Source organism: Volvox carteri, assembly GCF_000143455.1.
Source record: "Volvox carteri f. nagariensis unplaced genomic scaffold VOLCAscaffold_91, whole genome shotgun sequence".
Lineage (NCBI taxonomy): Eukaryota > Viridiplantae > Chlorophyta > Chlorophyceae > Chlamydomonadales > Volvocaceae > Volvox > Volvox carteri.
In genome coordinates, this window is record NW_003307634.1 from 327,903 (window position 1) to 345,709 (window position 17,807).

Consider the following 17,807-nt stretch of genomic DNA (forward strand, 5'->3'; position numbering starts at 1 on the left):
CATACCCTCCCCGACACGTACCAGGGGGTCCACGCCGTACCGTCGCCGTACTGCCTCCAACACGCCGCCCACAACTCCACCACCACCACCACCAGCGGTAGAACCTGCACCTGCTGCCGCCTTCCCCTTCCCCTTCCCCTTCTCCTGCTCCGTCTCATCGCCGCCTGCTCTGTCTCTCCGCCGCCCCTTAACAACGCCTCCTCCCCCTCCCCCTCCCCCTCCCCCTCCCCCTCCTCCTCGTCCCTTTCCCCCCGTGTCCTCCACTTCCTCCGCCCCTCCCGCCGCCCCGGTGGGCCTCCCTTCTGCTACTGCTCCTGTTGCTGCTACAGCTACTCCATTACTACCCGCGGGTGTAGCGAGATCGGCGGCGGCGGTAGCGGCGGCGGCGGCGGCGGTGGCGGCGGCGGCAGCGCTCTCCCCAGCCGCCAGCTGTTTGATCCTTAGAACCAGCGCCGCCGCCACCGCCGACGCCAAGTACGCCGCCTCACCGATGTCGTTACACATCGCCAAACGTTGCGCCGCCAACTGATCTCGGAAAGAAGCCGGAATCACTCCAGGGGCGTCCAGAAGGTCGAGCTGCTCGTCCACTCGTACCCAACGAAGCTGCCGTGTAACGCCTGGTTTCGGCGCGGAGGCGACGGCGCGGCGGTTGACGAGGCGGTTGATGATTGCGGACTTGCCGATGTTTGGAAACCCAATGACGCAGGCGCGGACGGGTCGGGGCTGTAGACCGCGCTTGGCTCGTTTGGCATTGAGCTGGGCGGCGACCTGCAAGTCGAGTTGAAGGCCGGGAAAGAATTCAAATTTGAAAAAACTGACAAGACGGAGGCGGTTTTAAACGTGAGTAACCTTGTGTGTCAACAGATCCGTCAAAGGATCCGTTTTCGGCTTCTCCACAACACCCCCCGGTGTGTGTGTGCATATCTGTCTGTCTGTTTGTCTGTCTGTCTGTATGAATGTCTGTCTATTTGAATGCCTAGGGGAATCCTTTGCTGGATATGGCTGTACGGGGTCCAGGAAGCGCAAGGCAGCAACGGAATGCGATTGGCCCTCTTTACCCCCACACACCCCCCACCCCACACACACAATACACACACACAGGCAGCCACATCCCAACGAGAGGTCCCCTCAAGGCAGCACCTTGAGCAGCTCCTTCTTCACACCCCGGACCCCGTCGCCGCTTCGCCCGTCCGTCCAAAACACTTGCTGCCGCGTGGCACGGAAGTGCGCTCTCCAAGCCGCCAGATCGCGCTCCGAAACCTCGTCTGCCCGGTTCATGAGCAGCAGACGCGGCTTGACTCCCACCCACTGGGCGATCTGCGGGTGGTGTGTGGAGATGGGGATGCGGGCGTCGCGAACCTCCAACACCACATCCACCATTCCGAGCTGGGCCTGGGGGGGGCCGGGCGGGACGGGGAAGGGGGGGCGGAGGGGTGAGAGGGGGGGGAAGGGCGAGTTTGGGGGGTTTTGGGTTGTGTGGGTGTGCTAGTGGATACGAGTGGTAGCGGTAGCAGGTGGTTAAAATTACGGTACAGATAGACAAACATACAGGCAGCCAGATAGACAGGCAGACAGACAAACAGGCAGTCGGGTAGGGGGAGGCAGTCAGGTGGCAGCACCGGCAGCAGCAGCAGTAGCAGCAGCAGCAGTACCAACTAACAGCAACAGTAGCAGCAGCAGTACCAACTAACAGCAGAAGTACCAACTAACAGCAGCAGTAACAGCATGCAAAGCGCCCGCGCTGCCTAATACTTAGCTGGCCCCCTTAACACGTTCAAGAGAGCGCCCATTTCCGTTCCCTCCTTTTTTTCCCCTTTCTCGCTCACACATACACACAGGCACACACATACACACATACACACTCTTATTCTCTTTTCCCCCCTCGCCGCTCCCTCTCACAAGCAAATAAATACAAATATACACACCACACACGCATACTTTGAGTTGTCTCTCGGCTCGGGCGATGTGGCCCGGATACCATTGCACCATGCGGACCTGGGGGGTTGGGGAAGTAAGGGAGTTGGGGGTTGGGAGGGTTAGGGTTAGGGGTGGGTAGGGGGTGGGTAGGGTTAGGGGGGTGGGTAGGGTTAGGGGGTGGCGGCCCGTGAAGTTGTCAGGTCAGACGAGGTGAGGTGAGGTCCGTTGATGTTCGGGGTTTTGATTTTCCGTTTAATGCTTTTTAACCCCTTCGAATCCTGCCGTTAGCAGGGGCAGGATAGAGGGGTAGGATTATAAATGACATTCCCCATACACCGAGGTCGCTGCCATTTTAAAATCGGTATTCTACCCCGGCCCACCTGCAGTGATTCATCTGACATGTCTGAAAGCTGGAGGTAGTTGCGACCACCAGTTTCAGCGGCTGCCACGGCGTCCTGGTCATCTAAGACGAGGTCGTCGCCGGTCAGGAGTTCCTGCTGGCTGCTGGCGGCTGCCATCGACAGTGCACAATGTGAGGTGGAAGAGGAGACCTTGAAGCGGTTGTACACGGGCCACCTTGGGCAGAAAGAAGATGCAGTGAGGAGGGAGCCAGGTAGATGCATGGCTTTGTGGCGTAAGGGATGCGCTGCCGGTGAGCAACGCGGAGACGTCGACGTGACTAGTCGATGCATTGAGCCTATCGGCCTCAGCGGCAATTCACCCGTGCTAGTTGCCAAGCTCTGCATCCTCATATAACATATAGGTTTACAGCTACGGCGACGGAAACTCGTTTGGATGAGTTTAGTCGGCGGGTCACAACTCACAAGCAGAGTCCTGCTCACAAGACTCACAGCAAACCAACCTTCCAAGCTGAAGTAGGCTAGAAATATTACGCTTTGCAAGGAGCCTAACAATTTGGGCCTAAGCAGCCTTAGTTCGCTGAATCGTTTCCAGTGCCTTGCCGTAACTAACGGTCTGCCACCACATTTCCTAGTCCCCCTTTTATTTTCGCGTTGTGTTGCTTCCAACTAAACAGCTTGGTTTTTGTAATTGATGAAAACACTGTAGCACCCAAAAGGCAGCTTGTCTGCGGTTGGTCGTTCGGCGCTGGTGTTTCCTAATGGCCTTATAAATGCGTTAATCTTTTTAAACCTCTCGCTGTACCATAATTCAAATAATAAGGAGCTGTGGTAGCGCCGCCGCTAGGCCCCCACAATCACAGCAGCAAGCATGCCCGCGCTTGCACTTGTCCTCGTCGACTCGTTGCTCAAGGTCGCCGGTGGCGTTGCAATTGGTTGGTTGCTACGCGACGCCTCATCTAAGCGGAGCGCCAGGAAATCCGCCAGCGCCAGCAGCACAAAGAAGGCCGGCAACAACAGCAGCAAGGCAGCAGCTCGCCGCGCGGGCGCTGCTGCAGCTGCGTCCCCCTCGCCTGCTCCCGTTCCCCGCCCCAAAGAGGAGCTCAAAATGGTCCTGTGCGTCAACATGTCTTTAAAAATGGGTACGGGCAAAGTGGGCGCGCAATGCGCGCATGCGGCTGTGGGGGTCCTCTGGGCGCACTACCAGAGCCACAACGTTGCTATACGGCAGTGGGAGATGTATGGACAACCCAAGATTGCGCTTAAGGTAAGCCAGCCGGTAACCCGAGCGGTAAAGGAGTGCTATCTGGGTCAGGGCATCTGCAACCCCTGCACATATAGCCAGCAGCACGTCGAATCTCACAATTGAGGGGCCCGGGCCCCCGGAGACCTCTCTCTCGCGGGGAGGGGTAACCTCCGCGGGGAGGGGAGGGAAAGCAAAGGCCCGTCGGGGCAAGTGCAGCATCCCATGTGCGCGGAAACAAAAGCCGATGGATCAGACTTGTGGGGGGAGGTGAAGAGGTGTATGGGAGGGGGCCGCGTTGCTTGGGACATACGTGTGTGTATGTATGTATGTATGTATGTGTTAAGTAGGGGGGTTCAGCTTCACTACCCACCACCGACATCGCTGTATGTGTATCTATTTGTATGTGTATCGATATGTGTGTATCGATGCGTGTGTATATCTATGTGCGTGTATCTATGTGTATGTGTATCTATGTGTGTATCTACGTGTGTGTGTGTTCTGCACCCCTGCAAACCCCGCGTTGGACAGTTGAAGAGAACCAACGCAACCAGAGGAGTGCTAACCAGACCACCTCTCCGCATCACCACTGTCATTTCCCTTGAAGGCTTGACAGGATTATAAAAGTGTTCAGGTGGCCAAGAGCACGTGTGTATTGGTTCAGGTCCTGACGGTTTGGGAACGGACGCCAGCGACGGCGCCCCCTCCCCCCGAACCAGGGGGTGCACTTCCAACGGGGCTCTCATTGAAATGACTTTCCTAAAGCTCGTATGTATGCATACATACATACATACATACATACATACATACATACGTTGCGTGTAGGTGGGCGACGAGGCGGAGATGGCGGAGCTAGAGGCTAAGGCGGTGTCGCTGGGCATGCCCACCTACATCGTTCACGACGCAGGTCGGACCCAAATCGCTGCGGGCTCTCAGACGGTGCTGGCCATAGGGCCCGCACCCAAGAGTGAGCTGGACACCGTCACGGGGCACCTGAGGCTGCTGTGAAGTGTGAGAAAAAGAAGGAAAAGAGAAAAAGAAAAAGGCTCCCAAGGTGTCATCACTAAGAATAATTGATTTATTCCGGATTGGGCTCCTAGGCTCACAGGCTCCTAGGCTCGCAGCGTCATGTATGGCAGGGGCCGAGACCTTACTTTTTAACCCCAAATCAGTGTCACATCCTCCGCTGCGAGGTGGCAACCATGGCAGCTGTTGGTGGTGATGGTGGTGGTGATGATTTGTTGGGTAGTTTTATAAGCAGCAAACCAAAACAGGTTCCCTGTCGCTCTTTTTCTAATCGTGACTTGGTTCTCAAGTTTATAGAGCTGGATTCCTGAACTGCAAGGAGATGGATAGAGAGGTAGAGGAACAGGGGGAAGAGGAGGAGGAGGAGGGGATGGTGTTTCATTTTTCAGGCTAGCAAGGCGAGAAAAGCGGGACGAGGACAGACGCTTCGGAGGAAGGCAGGAGGCACAAATAAATTAAGAGCAGGATGAGGAGGAAGATTAGAAGGACGCGGTCTAGAAGGTGGCACGGGACAAAGGGAGGTGCGGGAGCTTACAGACAAATAAACCGATGGACACAGCAAAGCAAGGGTGCAGCCATGATGGAGTGCTGCGTTGGCTTACCTGCTATGAGCACTGACTCGGCAGAGCGCGCGTGTGCGGGAGAGGAATGGCTTTGAGGGTTGAGGTTATTCGACGATAAAGCAGCTATCATCGTAAGCTTGGCGATTCGGCACCGCCAACCGGAAATCGCACGAGCTCGCAAGACGTGCGAGCAGAGGGGACGGACGCTGTACAGCATCGTAATGAGACTTTCAAATGTCGTTGCGCCCTATGGGCCCTACCAGGCACCACTAACTTGCGTACATACACACATCCCGTACAACCTGTTGTCGCCTACATAGTATCCTGATTTTAAACTTTTTTATTCTAATACTCGTCAACATGGACTAGTATTCTTCAACTTCTGCTCCTATGGAGGCCTAAAACCCTAAGACCCATACCACTACACCGAAACAGCTGTAATACCTATTACTATTACTACTACTACTACCACTACTGAAACCGCAGGCAGCTACATGCCAGCAACACCGTTAGCACAGCCAGTAGCAACAACAACAACAACAAGTTTCGCAGCTGACACGTGAATATCACAGAGACAGGCACACCGCGGCCTGACTACATAAACACAAAAAACCTCCGTCCGCAAGCGCTCTACTGCCGACGTGCCGTATATATACACGCCACCTTTCCCAAAACTGCACACGGCACGTGGAAAGCAGCGGACCAACCCTCACCATGGGGTGTACGGTCGACATATATGTGTATATGTATATACGTATGTCCACATATCGACCGCTGTGACCGACAAGAACACAAAAGAACACATGCGCGCGTACAGACGGACGTACGCATGTCCATGCTGGCCGGGTGCGCGTCATTCCATCCTTAGACGGAGACGAGGATTCCCTCTAGAAATTCCCTCTAGACGTGCGTTCACGGCTGTGTACGGTTGTATACGGTTGTATACGGCCATAAGAGCTTGCGCTGCGTCGAGGTTGTTGAATCTGAAGACGACAAATGTGTGCCGCACGGTTCCACCGTGTGCAGCACTAGACAACAGTAAAAAGTCAGAATGTCGACGAACAAAGAATAGGAGGAACTGTGCTGCTGGCAAACACACACACACACACATACACACGAACAGACATCTCCCTGAAATGTCAGCCAGGCTGACATATGCTGTCAAAGCCTGTGCGGTGCGTGCACACACGTGGCTTGTACGGCATCACTTCACAGGTCCCAGCCTTGCTAGCTGCCGGCTGCTGGGTGGCCAACAGTAGCTCATATCACCCTGCCACGACAAGTTATAACAGCTAAAAAAACACTTATAGATGTAATAACCAGGCTATGCCAAGCTAAAAGCTGTGCTAGAGCCCGGCAGCCATACATGGCACGACATACACCCTCGGGAGTCCTACCGCACCGCAGAGCACAGCCCGTACTAGGTCTATCGATCTAGCGATCCTGCTGCTCTTGTGCCTGCCGCCCAGCTAGCTGCTGCTGCTAATAACTCGTTCGGCTACTCGTTCAACTCCAGTGAAGTGAACTAGTAGGTGGTGAGGTAAGCGGGTAACTCCCGCCGCCCTTCCGCGCGGTTACTACACTACTACTACCCCCGAAGCTTCTTCTTCTTCACCCAGTGGGGCGCTGTGTCGTCCGAGTACCTGCAGCAGTGCGGTGCATGAACATAAACATACTTACATACATGCATACGTACATGCATGTATGCATGCATAACCTATTTGAAAACAAGCAAAGCACGCGCACGTACACATATATACCTGTAGTCGTAAGTGATTTCCGTGCCCGGTGCCAGGTTCTTATCCGCCAAGATGGCAATGCGGCTCTCCCCGTCCACGAGCAGCACCTTGGCCTTCGCGACAGGCTCCTCGCTGTGGTTGGCGCAGCGGAGCTTGTTGCCCCTGCAGGCAGGGGTATGTTGCGAGGGGAACATTCGGAACAAGCTCTCGGCAATAATAAAAAGATTTCAGTGTTTTTTTGGAAATAGTGTTTCTTCCACCGATACACACACAGCAGATGGATGCGTGTCATTACATGGGTAGCTGCTGTATGCAGCGGCACGAGCGCTAGCGGCGGGGGGGATGAAATGTGTAAAAAGAGAAAGGGATTGAAGGATGGCTGCTGCTGGGTGCGTGCGTGCACACGTGGGCACATATACATACATATGCGCCCTGAGGGGACCCCGTGGTCACAAAAGGGCAGAAAGGGAATCAACATAACACACGTCGTTGTCAGTGCAATTCCGATACTCTTTTAAGGTACTATTATCTTATCAGGCTGTGTGGCCACTCACTTTATACCACTGTGCATATCTAACCCTTTTCCCTTTTTAAGCCTATCTGGGCCGCACTCTCTGCCGACGGCATTTTCTCATGCTGCTGCTGCTGCTGCTACTGCTGTTGCTACTGCTAGTACTGCAAATTGCTTACCTGAATTTCGCGTCGACAACCCACTCGTTGTTCAGGTTGAACAGGTAGCTGCATGTGCCACCAGACAGGGAAGAAAATACATACATACATACATATATACAGCGAGGCGAGGATTTTGATAAGAGAGGCGTCGTGTCGCTGTCAATTAATATATTCCACAAACATCATCGCAATGTTTGCATGCGATGCAACAATGTCACAAATAAATGGGAGGACCACCAGACCTTACCGCGTGACCAGCGAGAATAAGTGTGTCACGTCCGTATGTCCGTATGTCCGTATGGATAAACAAGTTGGGCGACAGCAATGCGGCCCAACTTTATTCTATGTGTCGCAAAAAGGAGCCATATTGGGAAAGCGAGGGGATTCCACAACCCACAACCCACAACCCCCGGGGGGGGAAAGACGAACCACACGCGATTGAAGCTGCTGCCAGGGCAAGATAGTAGCAACCGAAAGAACTGACCGAAAGGCGTCCGTGGCGACTGTGACGACTGTAACCTCGAGATGACGACTGTAACCTCGGGACGAAGAATTGACGTAGATGTTGGAAGTCCTACCTACCTAAGCCGCCAGAAATATTATAGCCAAACCGTAAACTAGTAGGTGTAGAAAAAGTAGTGAAGGCGGCGAGAAAAAATGCGGCGAGAAAAAATGCTGACGTAAAAGAGGCGTAAAGTTGCTGGCCAGGAAAGAAAGCTGCATTGCTGATACTGAAAGGCTGCCGGTATGCAAGTGTTCCTCCCAACCCCCCAAAAAAACTAGAACGCGCGACTGACCCGACCGACCCAAACTAAACTATTCCGGCTAGCCTACCGACACCAACGCGAAATACCAAAGAAGCTCGAACCACCTTTTGGACTCACCTGGCCAGGCAGCAGGAGCAGCGGGTAAAGGCACATGCAAGGCAGAGAGGTTGGGGAATTTGTGAGCAGCGAAAGAAAAATACGAAAACGCATGCAAATGCTGCTGAAAAGGAGTATAAAACTAGCTGATCGGGGAAGCTGGAAACGAGAAGCCCTAAAGAACCTATATGAAAACGGAAGAAAACGCAGGAACTAAAAAATAATAATAGCAAAAGGCGGCGCAGGACGACACAGAAGGTGTCGTACGAGATGACCTAATGACGCATTGGACGGGATGACGCATTGGACGGCGTGTATGCCGGCAGAATGCAAAGAAGGGGGTTGGAAAGAACGCAAACGCGAACGTTCTTTCCAACGCAAAAGAAAAGCCAAGCCCAAGGGAGGAGAGGGAGTTGGTAGGAAGAGAAGCGCAAGTGCGCGGGCCGGGGCCACCCGTGGCTCCCGCCAACCTGCGCGCACTAGGGGCATGTGCATGCAGCCCCGTCGTGCCTAATACGTGGGGAGGGGAGGGGAGGACGTCAGGTTTGGGGGGGTTGAGGCGGGAGTGGGAGATAGGTAGCGGGAAGTGGAGGGGTTCGGCGTGAAAGGGAGCGGGAACTGGGTTGGGAGAAAGAGGGGAAGGAGCTGGAGATGGGGGAGGTGGCAAAGGAGGGAATTTAGGTATGGGAGGCAGGAGCTGGAGGTGGGTAAAGGGAAGAGGTGTGCTGATAGCGACAAGCGCGCAATACGGAGCAGGTAGAGCTAGTGCGAGAGAAGTGGGCAGTAAGGCGCGCGAGGGGAAAAAACAGCGTAGACAACTCCGTAAACAGGGACGGGATCACGGAGAAGAGGGGACGAGGGCATCGCGCACAGCTAAGCGGGAGGGGGAAGGTTTTCAAGTGGGAAGAAAAATGCAATGCAATAACAAAAGGGTAACAAAGAAGTGAGGCGGGTAACTCCCCCGGGGGGGGGGAGTTTGAACCCCGGTCCCCTCTTGTTTATTTTACCTGTTATTCATGAAGTCGTAGATGCTACCCCGCCGGTTGGCTTCGTCCTGTGTTCATTAGAGCACACACGGAAAGAAACAGCCGTAGCAGTAGCAGCAGCAGTAGCAGCAGCAGTAGCAGCAGCAGCAGTAGCAGGTGAAAGCCCTCAAGGGTATTCTATCTGCTTTGTGCGCCCTGTAGGCCTGAAACAACACTGTTGTGCAACAGGGTTTTCAATCCAGATCATCATCCCCATCTGCAACTGCAACTGCGTCGCCCGAGGCCTTACACCTCCGTCGTCAGCGCACCTCCACATATTGACTAGAAGCCTAACATCTTCAGCATCCGAGCAACACCCACACCCACACCCTCACCCACCCACCCACCCGCCTAGTCACCCTCACCCCCATCCACCCACCCCCCCACCTGTGTAATCAAGTCCCCGGTGTACTCCCCAGAGCCGTTCTTAGCCCGTACTGTGCCGTGAATAAGCCCCAACCAGCTCCTGCGGTTGGGGCGCCGGGGAGGTGCAAATTTGGCCGTGGCGACGCATCAGAAGATGAGATGCGCAGCCGAGGTAGGTGTGATGTGTGGGACAGGGGGGCCATATCTTCACCCGTGGCCGCTACCCGGCGAAACCCTGCCTTTCCCGGTATTTCGGGGCACCCTCGTCTAGTCACCCTAGTCACAACTTCTCAGTGGATCGCAATGGTCCGCGCCTTACCAGTAGTGCCTAATCTGAGTCTATAGAAGTAAGTAGCCATAATGATACATTACTAAAATATATACGATAATGGTGAATTCTCGAAGTACAAGGCACACACGCACACACACACAAACACACCTCCCACCTGCTCCCCCCCCCCGCACTCCTCTCCCCGGCCCGCTTCTCTTCCTACCAACTGCCTCTCCTCCCTTTGGCATCAGCCAGCTTCACTCGCTCGTGGTTCGTCTCCCCCTCCCCCCCCCCCCGTCGCCGCACCCACCAGGGATGTCCGAGGTACCCAGCACTACGCGGGCGTGTTGCCGCATGCGCAGCCGCATGTTGTGGCACTCGCGGCCCGGCTCCGCCCCGCACTCCAGGGTGGTCGCACAGCCGCCGCACAGGTCCGGGTCGCACTCGCGGCCCGCAGCCCAGCAGGGGCACATGTTGGTCCTGCAGCCGGACTTGCATGTGCAGCCACGGAACCTGGTCCACATCGAACATACATAACGATACACATATAGCTGGCTAGCTGGCTGTAGATAGATAGATTAGATAGATAGATTAGATAGATAGATTAGATAGATAGATTAGATAGATAGATAGATAGATAGATCCATCCATCCATCCATAGGTAGGTTAGGTACTTGCATGCGCACTAGGCGGCACTCGAAAGCCTCACAGGGTCGCAGCCACCCCCCCCCCCAGCACCCTCACGCTCCCAGCTCTCTCGGGAGACTCACCTCTCCCGGCAGGAAGTGCTGCAGCCACAGAACTTCTCACAGAAGTTGCGGACGCGCACGCAGGAGCAGTCGGCCTTGCACTGGCCCACGCAGGTGCAGGGCTGGTACTCGTGCCAGTCGCTGTTGCCGCCCTGTTGTGCGCGCGAGCTGGCAACCAGCGAGCGAGCGTACTTGTTGTTGTTGGTCAGGACGGTCTGAAAACCACCGGGGTAAGTGTTTCGGTGAGGCGACAGGAGAGGAGGGGAGGGGAGATATGAGTGGCGAGGCGAGGCGAGGAGAGGAGAGAGGGGGAGAGGAGGGAAGAAACAAGGTAGGTAGGTAGGTAGATAGGTAGGTAGGTAGGTAGGTAGGTAGGTGTGTACAGCTCCTCACGCACTCTTCACTGCATCATCATGTACATAATCGCTGTGTACTGCATCATCACGTGTACCTTCCTCGCTCGGCCACCCTTACGGCGTGCAGCTGGCTGGTGCTCCACCCGGCCGCTGTTGAGGTCGCCGTTGAGGGCATCACCGCCGCCGCCAGTACCAGTACCGCCTTCCCCGTCGCCGCCGCCGCTGCCGCCACCGTTAGCCCCCAGCGGCGCAGCCCCGCCACCGCCGCCGCCACCGCCACCGGCAGCGGCGGCCTCCGGACCGGCAGCAGCAGGATCATCATCATCAGCCACAGCCGCTGCTCCTGCAGTATCAGCGGCAGCTGCTGTTGCTGCCGTCGGCATCCACGTCGTGGCAGCTGCCAAACCATTTGCCGCTGCTACCTCTTCCGCTTCCGCTGCTGCTGCTGGCTGGCCGCCGCCGCCGCCGCCGCCACCGCCGCCGCCGCCGCCGCTGCCGCCGCCGCCGTCTCGGTGTCCAAGGTGAAGTTGCTCCATGGCCAGCTTCACAGCGGCGCACGTGTGTATGGCCGTGTTGCCCAGCAGCCGGGTGACCAGGCAGGGGTTACCCATGCCAAAGACCTACGCACGCAAGTGTACGGCGGAATACACCTTCAGCCCCCTCTCTCCTTGCCTGACTGGCTCGCCGACTTTACTTGGAGGGCCCCCAAAAAGGTTCGTATGTATGTATGTATGTATGTATGTATGTATGTATGTATGTATGTGCTCCCCTTACGACTTCGATGTAGGGTAGCGCAACTCCAGCAGGTATGTAACACACATGAAAACATACATACAGGCATACACACATGCATACACAGTCCGACTCAAGACGACCCACGTCAGCTGGATTATCCAACGCGCGTACGACACACAAACGTCAACGTGGTATGGAGCCTTGAGGATGATAATTATAATAATCTCATCCCTAATTATTTATTTTGCACATTTTCATTCGGAACACATCCGGTTCGCAAAAGTCCGCAACTGCCTGTCTATCCGCCCTACCTAACCACCTACATAACTACCTACCTAAACTACCCACCCACCAACATACATACACACATACATACCTGAATTCCTTGCCTCACAAGGGACATATCGTACGGGCTAAAAGAGCATGATGGGCTGTCGTCCCTGTCGTCATCACCGCCGCCGTCGCCGCCACCCAGGTGTCCCGCCCTCCGGAGATGTCCTAGCTGCTGCGGCCCCTGCGGGCCCCGTGCCGCGACTTGATGAGCAGCAGCAGCCGCAGCCGCAGCCGCAGCAGCAGCCGCAGCAGCAGCAGCTGAGCCGGCACCTCCACCACCACCCCCAGCCCCGTCACCCGCACCCACATCCGCATCCATTATCATCGCCGTCGTGTCGTCCACACCTCCATCCGCCGCCTCAGCTGCCCGCGGCCCACCACCACCACCACCACCACCACCACCACCACCAGCAGTAGTAGTAGTAGGGGGTCCTCGGAAGCCGCCAGTCGAAACCCTCAGTGGCGGCACCCTCGCGGCCAGGCGCCAGCAGCCAGGGCTGCAGGGCAGCTCGCTGGCGCCCCGCGGAGGGGGACGAGGGGGAGCTGGACGGTGATGGGGTTTGACGTGGCCGCCGCCTACCTCACATACACACGCACACATACACACGCACACATACATACGCACATACACATACATACACACGCACACAAACAAAAAAACACGCACACATACACACGCACACATACACACGCCCATACACACACACGCACACATACACACGCACACATACACACAGACACGCACACATACACACGCACACATACACACAGACACGCACACATACACACGCACACAAAAAACACGCCATGGGCAGGTCATCCAAAGTGGTCACCCGGCCAGCCGCGTAGATCCGGAGGGGGGGAGGGGGATCAGAGAGGGGGAGTGAGCACTCGGGGGGCGGGGGGGTAACAACACGAACCACTGACGACGATCGAAGCAGACACCAGCAATAGCAGCCGGGAGGTTTACTGTATGCACTTTCCGGGTGCATAGCATGGCCGTACATATTCCCGTACACATGGAAAAGCACGCACACAGCCGATTTTTGACTGATTTTCGAATCGGCATGTGTGAGCGCGTAGGCGGCCCTGGTGGTGATGAAGGCCCTCGCGAGTGCTAGGGCTAGGTGGGCACCCTATATATAGGAGATTGCGGTTGCTAACCCCGGGAACGAGGCGGCGCGGGGGGGGGGGGTAACCCAGGCGGCGACTGCACTAACGGCCAACTAAGGAGTGCAGCTTGCAGCAGCACTGGCGGCACCAAGCAGCAGCTACTCGCAGCAGCAGCAGGAAGGAGGAGGCACGGGAGGCAACGTTTGGACAAATAGAGGAGAGTAGACAGGTTTTTACTTACGGTACTTACTTACCGTGTGTACGGCAGCCGTAGATACGGCAGCGTCGGCAGAAGCCCCCGGTAAACGCGTCCAGCACCTCCTCCACCTATCATGTTTGTATGCATGTACGTATGTACGTACGCATGTATGTATGTATATGTCACCAAGGGAGCAGGAAAACACAGGCAGGACGGGACACGCGAAGAGGCCATTGTTTGCTGGCAAGATGAGTAAAACCTTGGTGATGTAAATCACCTTTCCGACCTTTGCCGGCATGCATGTCCCGTATAGTGGCCAGCTTGTTAAGAGAGCCCCTTCCAATTCCCGGTCCAATGAAATCATGAAAAGCAAATGATTCACCGGCCGAGCAGGGCAAAGCAACCCCGCCCCACCAACCCCGCATGCCCGCCCGGCTATCCTAGCTGTAAGCATCAAGGCATGCGCACCCATCGACTTCACCCACACACATATCCACAAACCGCAACCCCCCCACACACCGCACACCTCGATGCCCTCCCGGTCCTCATCCACCAATCTGGGACGTTGCAGGTAGGCGAGCCGCTGAGCAACGGCCTCCCGCTCCGGCTTCGGCCGCAGGACCTCCGTCAACGCCTACACACAACACCAAGCTCCAGGCCGTTAGTTGGTTGGTTGGTTGGTGAGTTAGTTGGAGGATTCCCCAACATCCACGTTGGGAATTTAATAATAACAATAACATTATGAAACGGATAACACCGGAGGTAGTGTGGCTATTATACTATTCTTATTAGGACTATATTTACGTAATTTTAGGACGCAGCGGCAGAAATAGGAAGAGCGAGCAGCAGGAAATCACAATAATATTTAACATTTAATACTTAACATAATTAACATTTAGTAAATAAATAAACATTTAACATTTAATATTTAATATAATTAATTAAACTGTAAACTATTTAGGCAACATGCATGCATCCATCGGCAACCCACTATTACTATTACTACCCCTACTCCTACTCCTACCACCAGCAGCAGCACTACCAGCAGCGCCACAGGGCACCAGCAGGCGCCTGGAGACATCGCACCAGCATGCCAAATGCATGATGTACATACATACATACATGTGTACGTACATCCGTCCAGTCACCCACTGCCGTACGCACCTCCAGGACATTTGGATCTTCCCAGCCGTACTCCTCGGCTAGTCGGCTCATGGACCAGTCCACGGCGGCCCCGTCAATATCCTCCCAGGGTAGACGCTGCGCATGTATGTATGTATGTATGTATGTATGTATGTATGACGTTGATTACACTGTGGGCTGAAAAGCCGGGGGCCCAGGGCCGAAGCACAGCGCGAGGGGCGGGTGCATACGGCTGGTTAGTCTCATGCACTCCGCCCCCGGGTCAGGCCGCACGGGAAACGACGGCCGGCACGCAACAGCGCTTGTTTGGCGCTCCAACTAGACGGGATCTATGCCCGTTGGTCTCCTAACATAAACGAAGTCGCAACTGGGGGGCTCTTCCTGCCGACCGAACGAACCGAGCATCTTAGAGAGCTCGCAACCAGGACCTGGGCGACCGGGAGCCCGACGAGTCATCCCGGGCTGGGGAGGTCACCAAGCTCAAAAATCCTCATGCAAAAAAAGAGCGCAAAGAGCTCACACCACAAGACGCCAAACAGCCTCCTGAGACTACTACCCTCCTCATGTATGTATGTATGCATGTATGCACCCAGGATAATACAGAAGGCATGGAAGGTATCTATCGATGTACCATCGATGTACACACATAATGCATATCGACTGCACACACACACATACATACACACCACTGGGCGGGAAATGAAAGGAAGAGCATACACACGCTACATACATACAGATCATACGGGTCATCCAGCCGAGGCCCAAACCCCGTGGCCCAATCCTCTTCCTCCTCCTCCTCGCCAAGCAAGCACCAGAGGCAGACAGAGGGACAGACAGACAGGCAGACAGACAGACGGACAGATTTCCGCGCTACCCTGCCTACCTCCTCCGTCTCGCCATCGTCTGCAGGCACCGTCTCCCCAACATCGTCAACCAGGAACATGCGCCGGCCGTGGTCCCGTGCCAACTCGTTTCGCTTCAAGTACGACCACGTGGTGTACGACGGCGGCTTTACATACATTACATACATACATATACGTACATACATACATCACAGAGCACAGAGTGCATTACATAGCAGTTGGACGGGGGAGTTGAAAGGGGGCGGAGGTTGGGAGGCAGGCAGAGTGAGTCAGCAGGAGAGACGCGAGGAAGCTCAGGCCTAGGTGATGAGCGGGTGCGTGCGTTAACAAAGTCGAATTCTAATTCTTAATCAAGGACTACAAGCGCAGGAAGTATCTATCTATCTATCTATCTATCTATCTATCTATCTATCTATCTATCTGGCTAAATGGTGCCGCAATGGGCACCACCACCTTGACACACCACATTGGCGGCTCCTCGCTCTCGCTCGCTCTCACCCACCGGTTGCACTGCGGGCAGTACGACTATGCGGGAGCGCAAGGGTTGGGCGCTGCCTGAAGACTTGACGACCGACCGTCGGTCGGAAAGAGGGAGCGGGAGCGGGTTGGAACGCGGCGGATGATGTGCTGCTGCTGCTGCTGCTGGCGATGTGGCTGTGGCTGCTGCTGCTGCTGCTGCTGCTGCCGGTTCCGAGTTCGACCCCGCCGGCATGTCTGTGTGTGCATGTAAGCGATGACGACACAACTTTATAGACCCAGATAGACATATACAGATAGATAGATGAACGTAAGAATAAACAGGTAAATAGATAGTTAGATAGCTAGATAGTTAGATGTATAAGGAGGTGGATTCATGTCGTTGCCATCCCATCCCCACGTTGGCAGCCAACCCCCCCAACAGCAGTCAAATCACAATCAAGGACATCTTATTTGCAACAGGACGGAGCAGCAGCAGCTGCAGCAGAGAGCAGGCGGAAAGGTGGAATTGATACAGCAGTGATGGTGCGTAAGTCCCCGGGGGGAAAGGTGGCGGGTGGAACGTGAAACATGCGACAGTCGTCATCGTCGTCGTCATCGTCGTCAGTTACCGGTTATCGTTAGATTTCGTTGCTCGTCATCGTCATCACATTTCCGCCGTTTGTAACGGGGGGATGCATTCCTCGTTTGGTGTTACATATGCTACTACTAAGTATTACTTGCAATGACGTCAGGCGTCTGACACGTCCTGCAGGACATGCCATGCATGTGTCCACAGCTGTGTGCATGACGCGCAGCAGGGCTATATGCCTAGCCAAACATGGTACGATTGTGCACGCTTATTCTCGATACATACATACATGCATGCATGCATGCATACATACATACATACATACATACATACATACATACATACAGCCGGGCGGGTTAATACGCGTGTATGTATGTCACGTATACGCCCCCATGTATTAGGCGTATTCAACCATAAAATGGACGAGTGAGCGGCAAAAAATATTCTTTTGGCGTCTCACCGGTCTGGACGTCTCCGAATTTGGGAATAGGAAGGGCACTTCGTGTGCGACCTTCTGCATTGCGCAGGCGGTACGACACGTAGGAAGATATGGCGGCCTGCCGCACACAAGGTAGTAAAGAAAATACCAAATCGGAACAGGGCAGTTTGGTAAGTTAGTGCAGTGCGCAAATCATGAAGTTACACTCTTGACGATGATACGATGGAGGGGTGGGAAACATGTTGTAGTCTGCTGTAGCACTGTCGGTTAAATCCTAACAGCGCGCGGGCTTTTTTTCAGCATCGCGTCCCCACTCCCTTCGGAAGAGACGTGGAGTTGCGCGCGATGTGGGAGGACATAATCACGGCATTCACCTTGTTCGCCGCGAGCAGGTTTGCGGCCTTGACGCGCTGGAGCACGAGAAACTCCTTTTTCAAAGCACGAAATCTCTTGACCAACTCGGTCTGCCGGAGTTGGTCTGCCGGACGACCTTGCGGTAAACAGAAGAGACAGTCAAAGGTTATAGCTTCTAAGGAAGGATTTGCTAGCCTAATAAGCTAATTAGTGTTGCCTTCTGTCCGACTTGAGCTTCGCGCCAGGATTGATGCAAGGCATCCGGTTCATTATTGTATTCAACATATGTCGTTAAGTTCATAATTATATTATATTGCAGCCCTCAGCAAATCCCACGCTAACCTTGGCCGGCGTCCTTCCGGCTTCTTTGCAATGGCCCTCGCTTTGCAAAATCATCATCCATATTTGGAACTGTACTTAGACTTGATAGT

The 17,807-nt window shown here is 54.9% G+C and overlaps 4 protein-coding genes across 4 annotated transcripts in view; 1 reads left to right on the top strand and 3 right to left on the bottom strand.

The window, feature by feature from the left end:
* VOLCADRAFT_32516 (uncharacterized protein) overlaps nt 1-1,998 on the bottom strand; it is a gene marked incomplete at both ends in the record, with an annotated part of 2,536 nt that extends 538 nt beyond the window's left edge. The window contains 3 exons of the mRNA XM_002958321.1: nt 342-768; nt 1,141-1,392; nt 1,939-1,998. Of these exons, the coding sequence (XP_002958367.1) occupies nt 342-768; nt 1,141-1,392; nt 1,939-1,998 (739 nt within the window). The remainder of the gene's footprint in view (nt 1-341; nt 769-1,140; nt 1,393-1,938) is intronic.
* Nucleotides 1,999-3,315: 1,317 nt separating this feature from the next.
* VOLCADRAFT_77907 (peptidyl-tRNA hydrolase 2/Bcl-2 inhibitor of transcription 1) lies at nt 3,316-4,533 on the top strand. The gene is made up of 2 exons (XM_002958304.1): nt 3,316-3,543; nt 4,345-4,533. Exons 1-2 carry the CDS (start codon nt 3,385-3,387, stop codon nt 4,525-4,527), a joined length of 342 nt encoding a protein of 113 aa, XP_002958350.1. The 5' UTR covers nt 3,316-3,384; the 3' UTR covers nt 4,528-4,533.
* Nucleotides 4,534-6,864: 2,331 nt separating this feature from the next.
* VOLCADRAFT_48703 (uncharacterized protein) lies at nt 6,865-7,587 on the bottom strand (the record flags this gene model as incomplete). Its single annotated transcript, XM_002958322.1, has 2 exons — nt 6,865-7,009; nt 7,538-7,587. Coding segments are annotated over 2 exons (195 nt in total), but the record flags the coding sequence as incomplete, so codon positions are not given.
* A 757-nt stretch (nt 7,588-8,344) lies between these two features.
* On the bottom strand, nt 8,345-17,779 carry VOLCADRAFT_99630 (uncharacterized protein; the record flags this gene model as incomplete). The annotated part of the gene is made up of 15 exons (XM_002958323.1): nt 8,345-8,403; nt 8,853-8,892; nt 9,795-9,873; nt 10,351-10,524; nt 10,815-11,008; nt 12,261-12,398; nt 12,525-12,760; nt 13,585-13,657; nt 14,056-14,163; nt 14,694-14,789; nt 15,556-15,648; nt 16,034-16,045; nt 17,044-17,097; nt 17,397-17,512; nt 17,719-17,779. 15 exons carry the CDS (start codon nt 17,777-17,779, stop codon nt 8,345-8,347), a joined length of 1,533 nt encoding a protein of 510 aa, XP_002958369.1.
* Nucleotides 17,780-17,807: the final 28 nt, after the last annotated feature.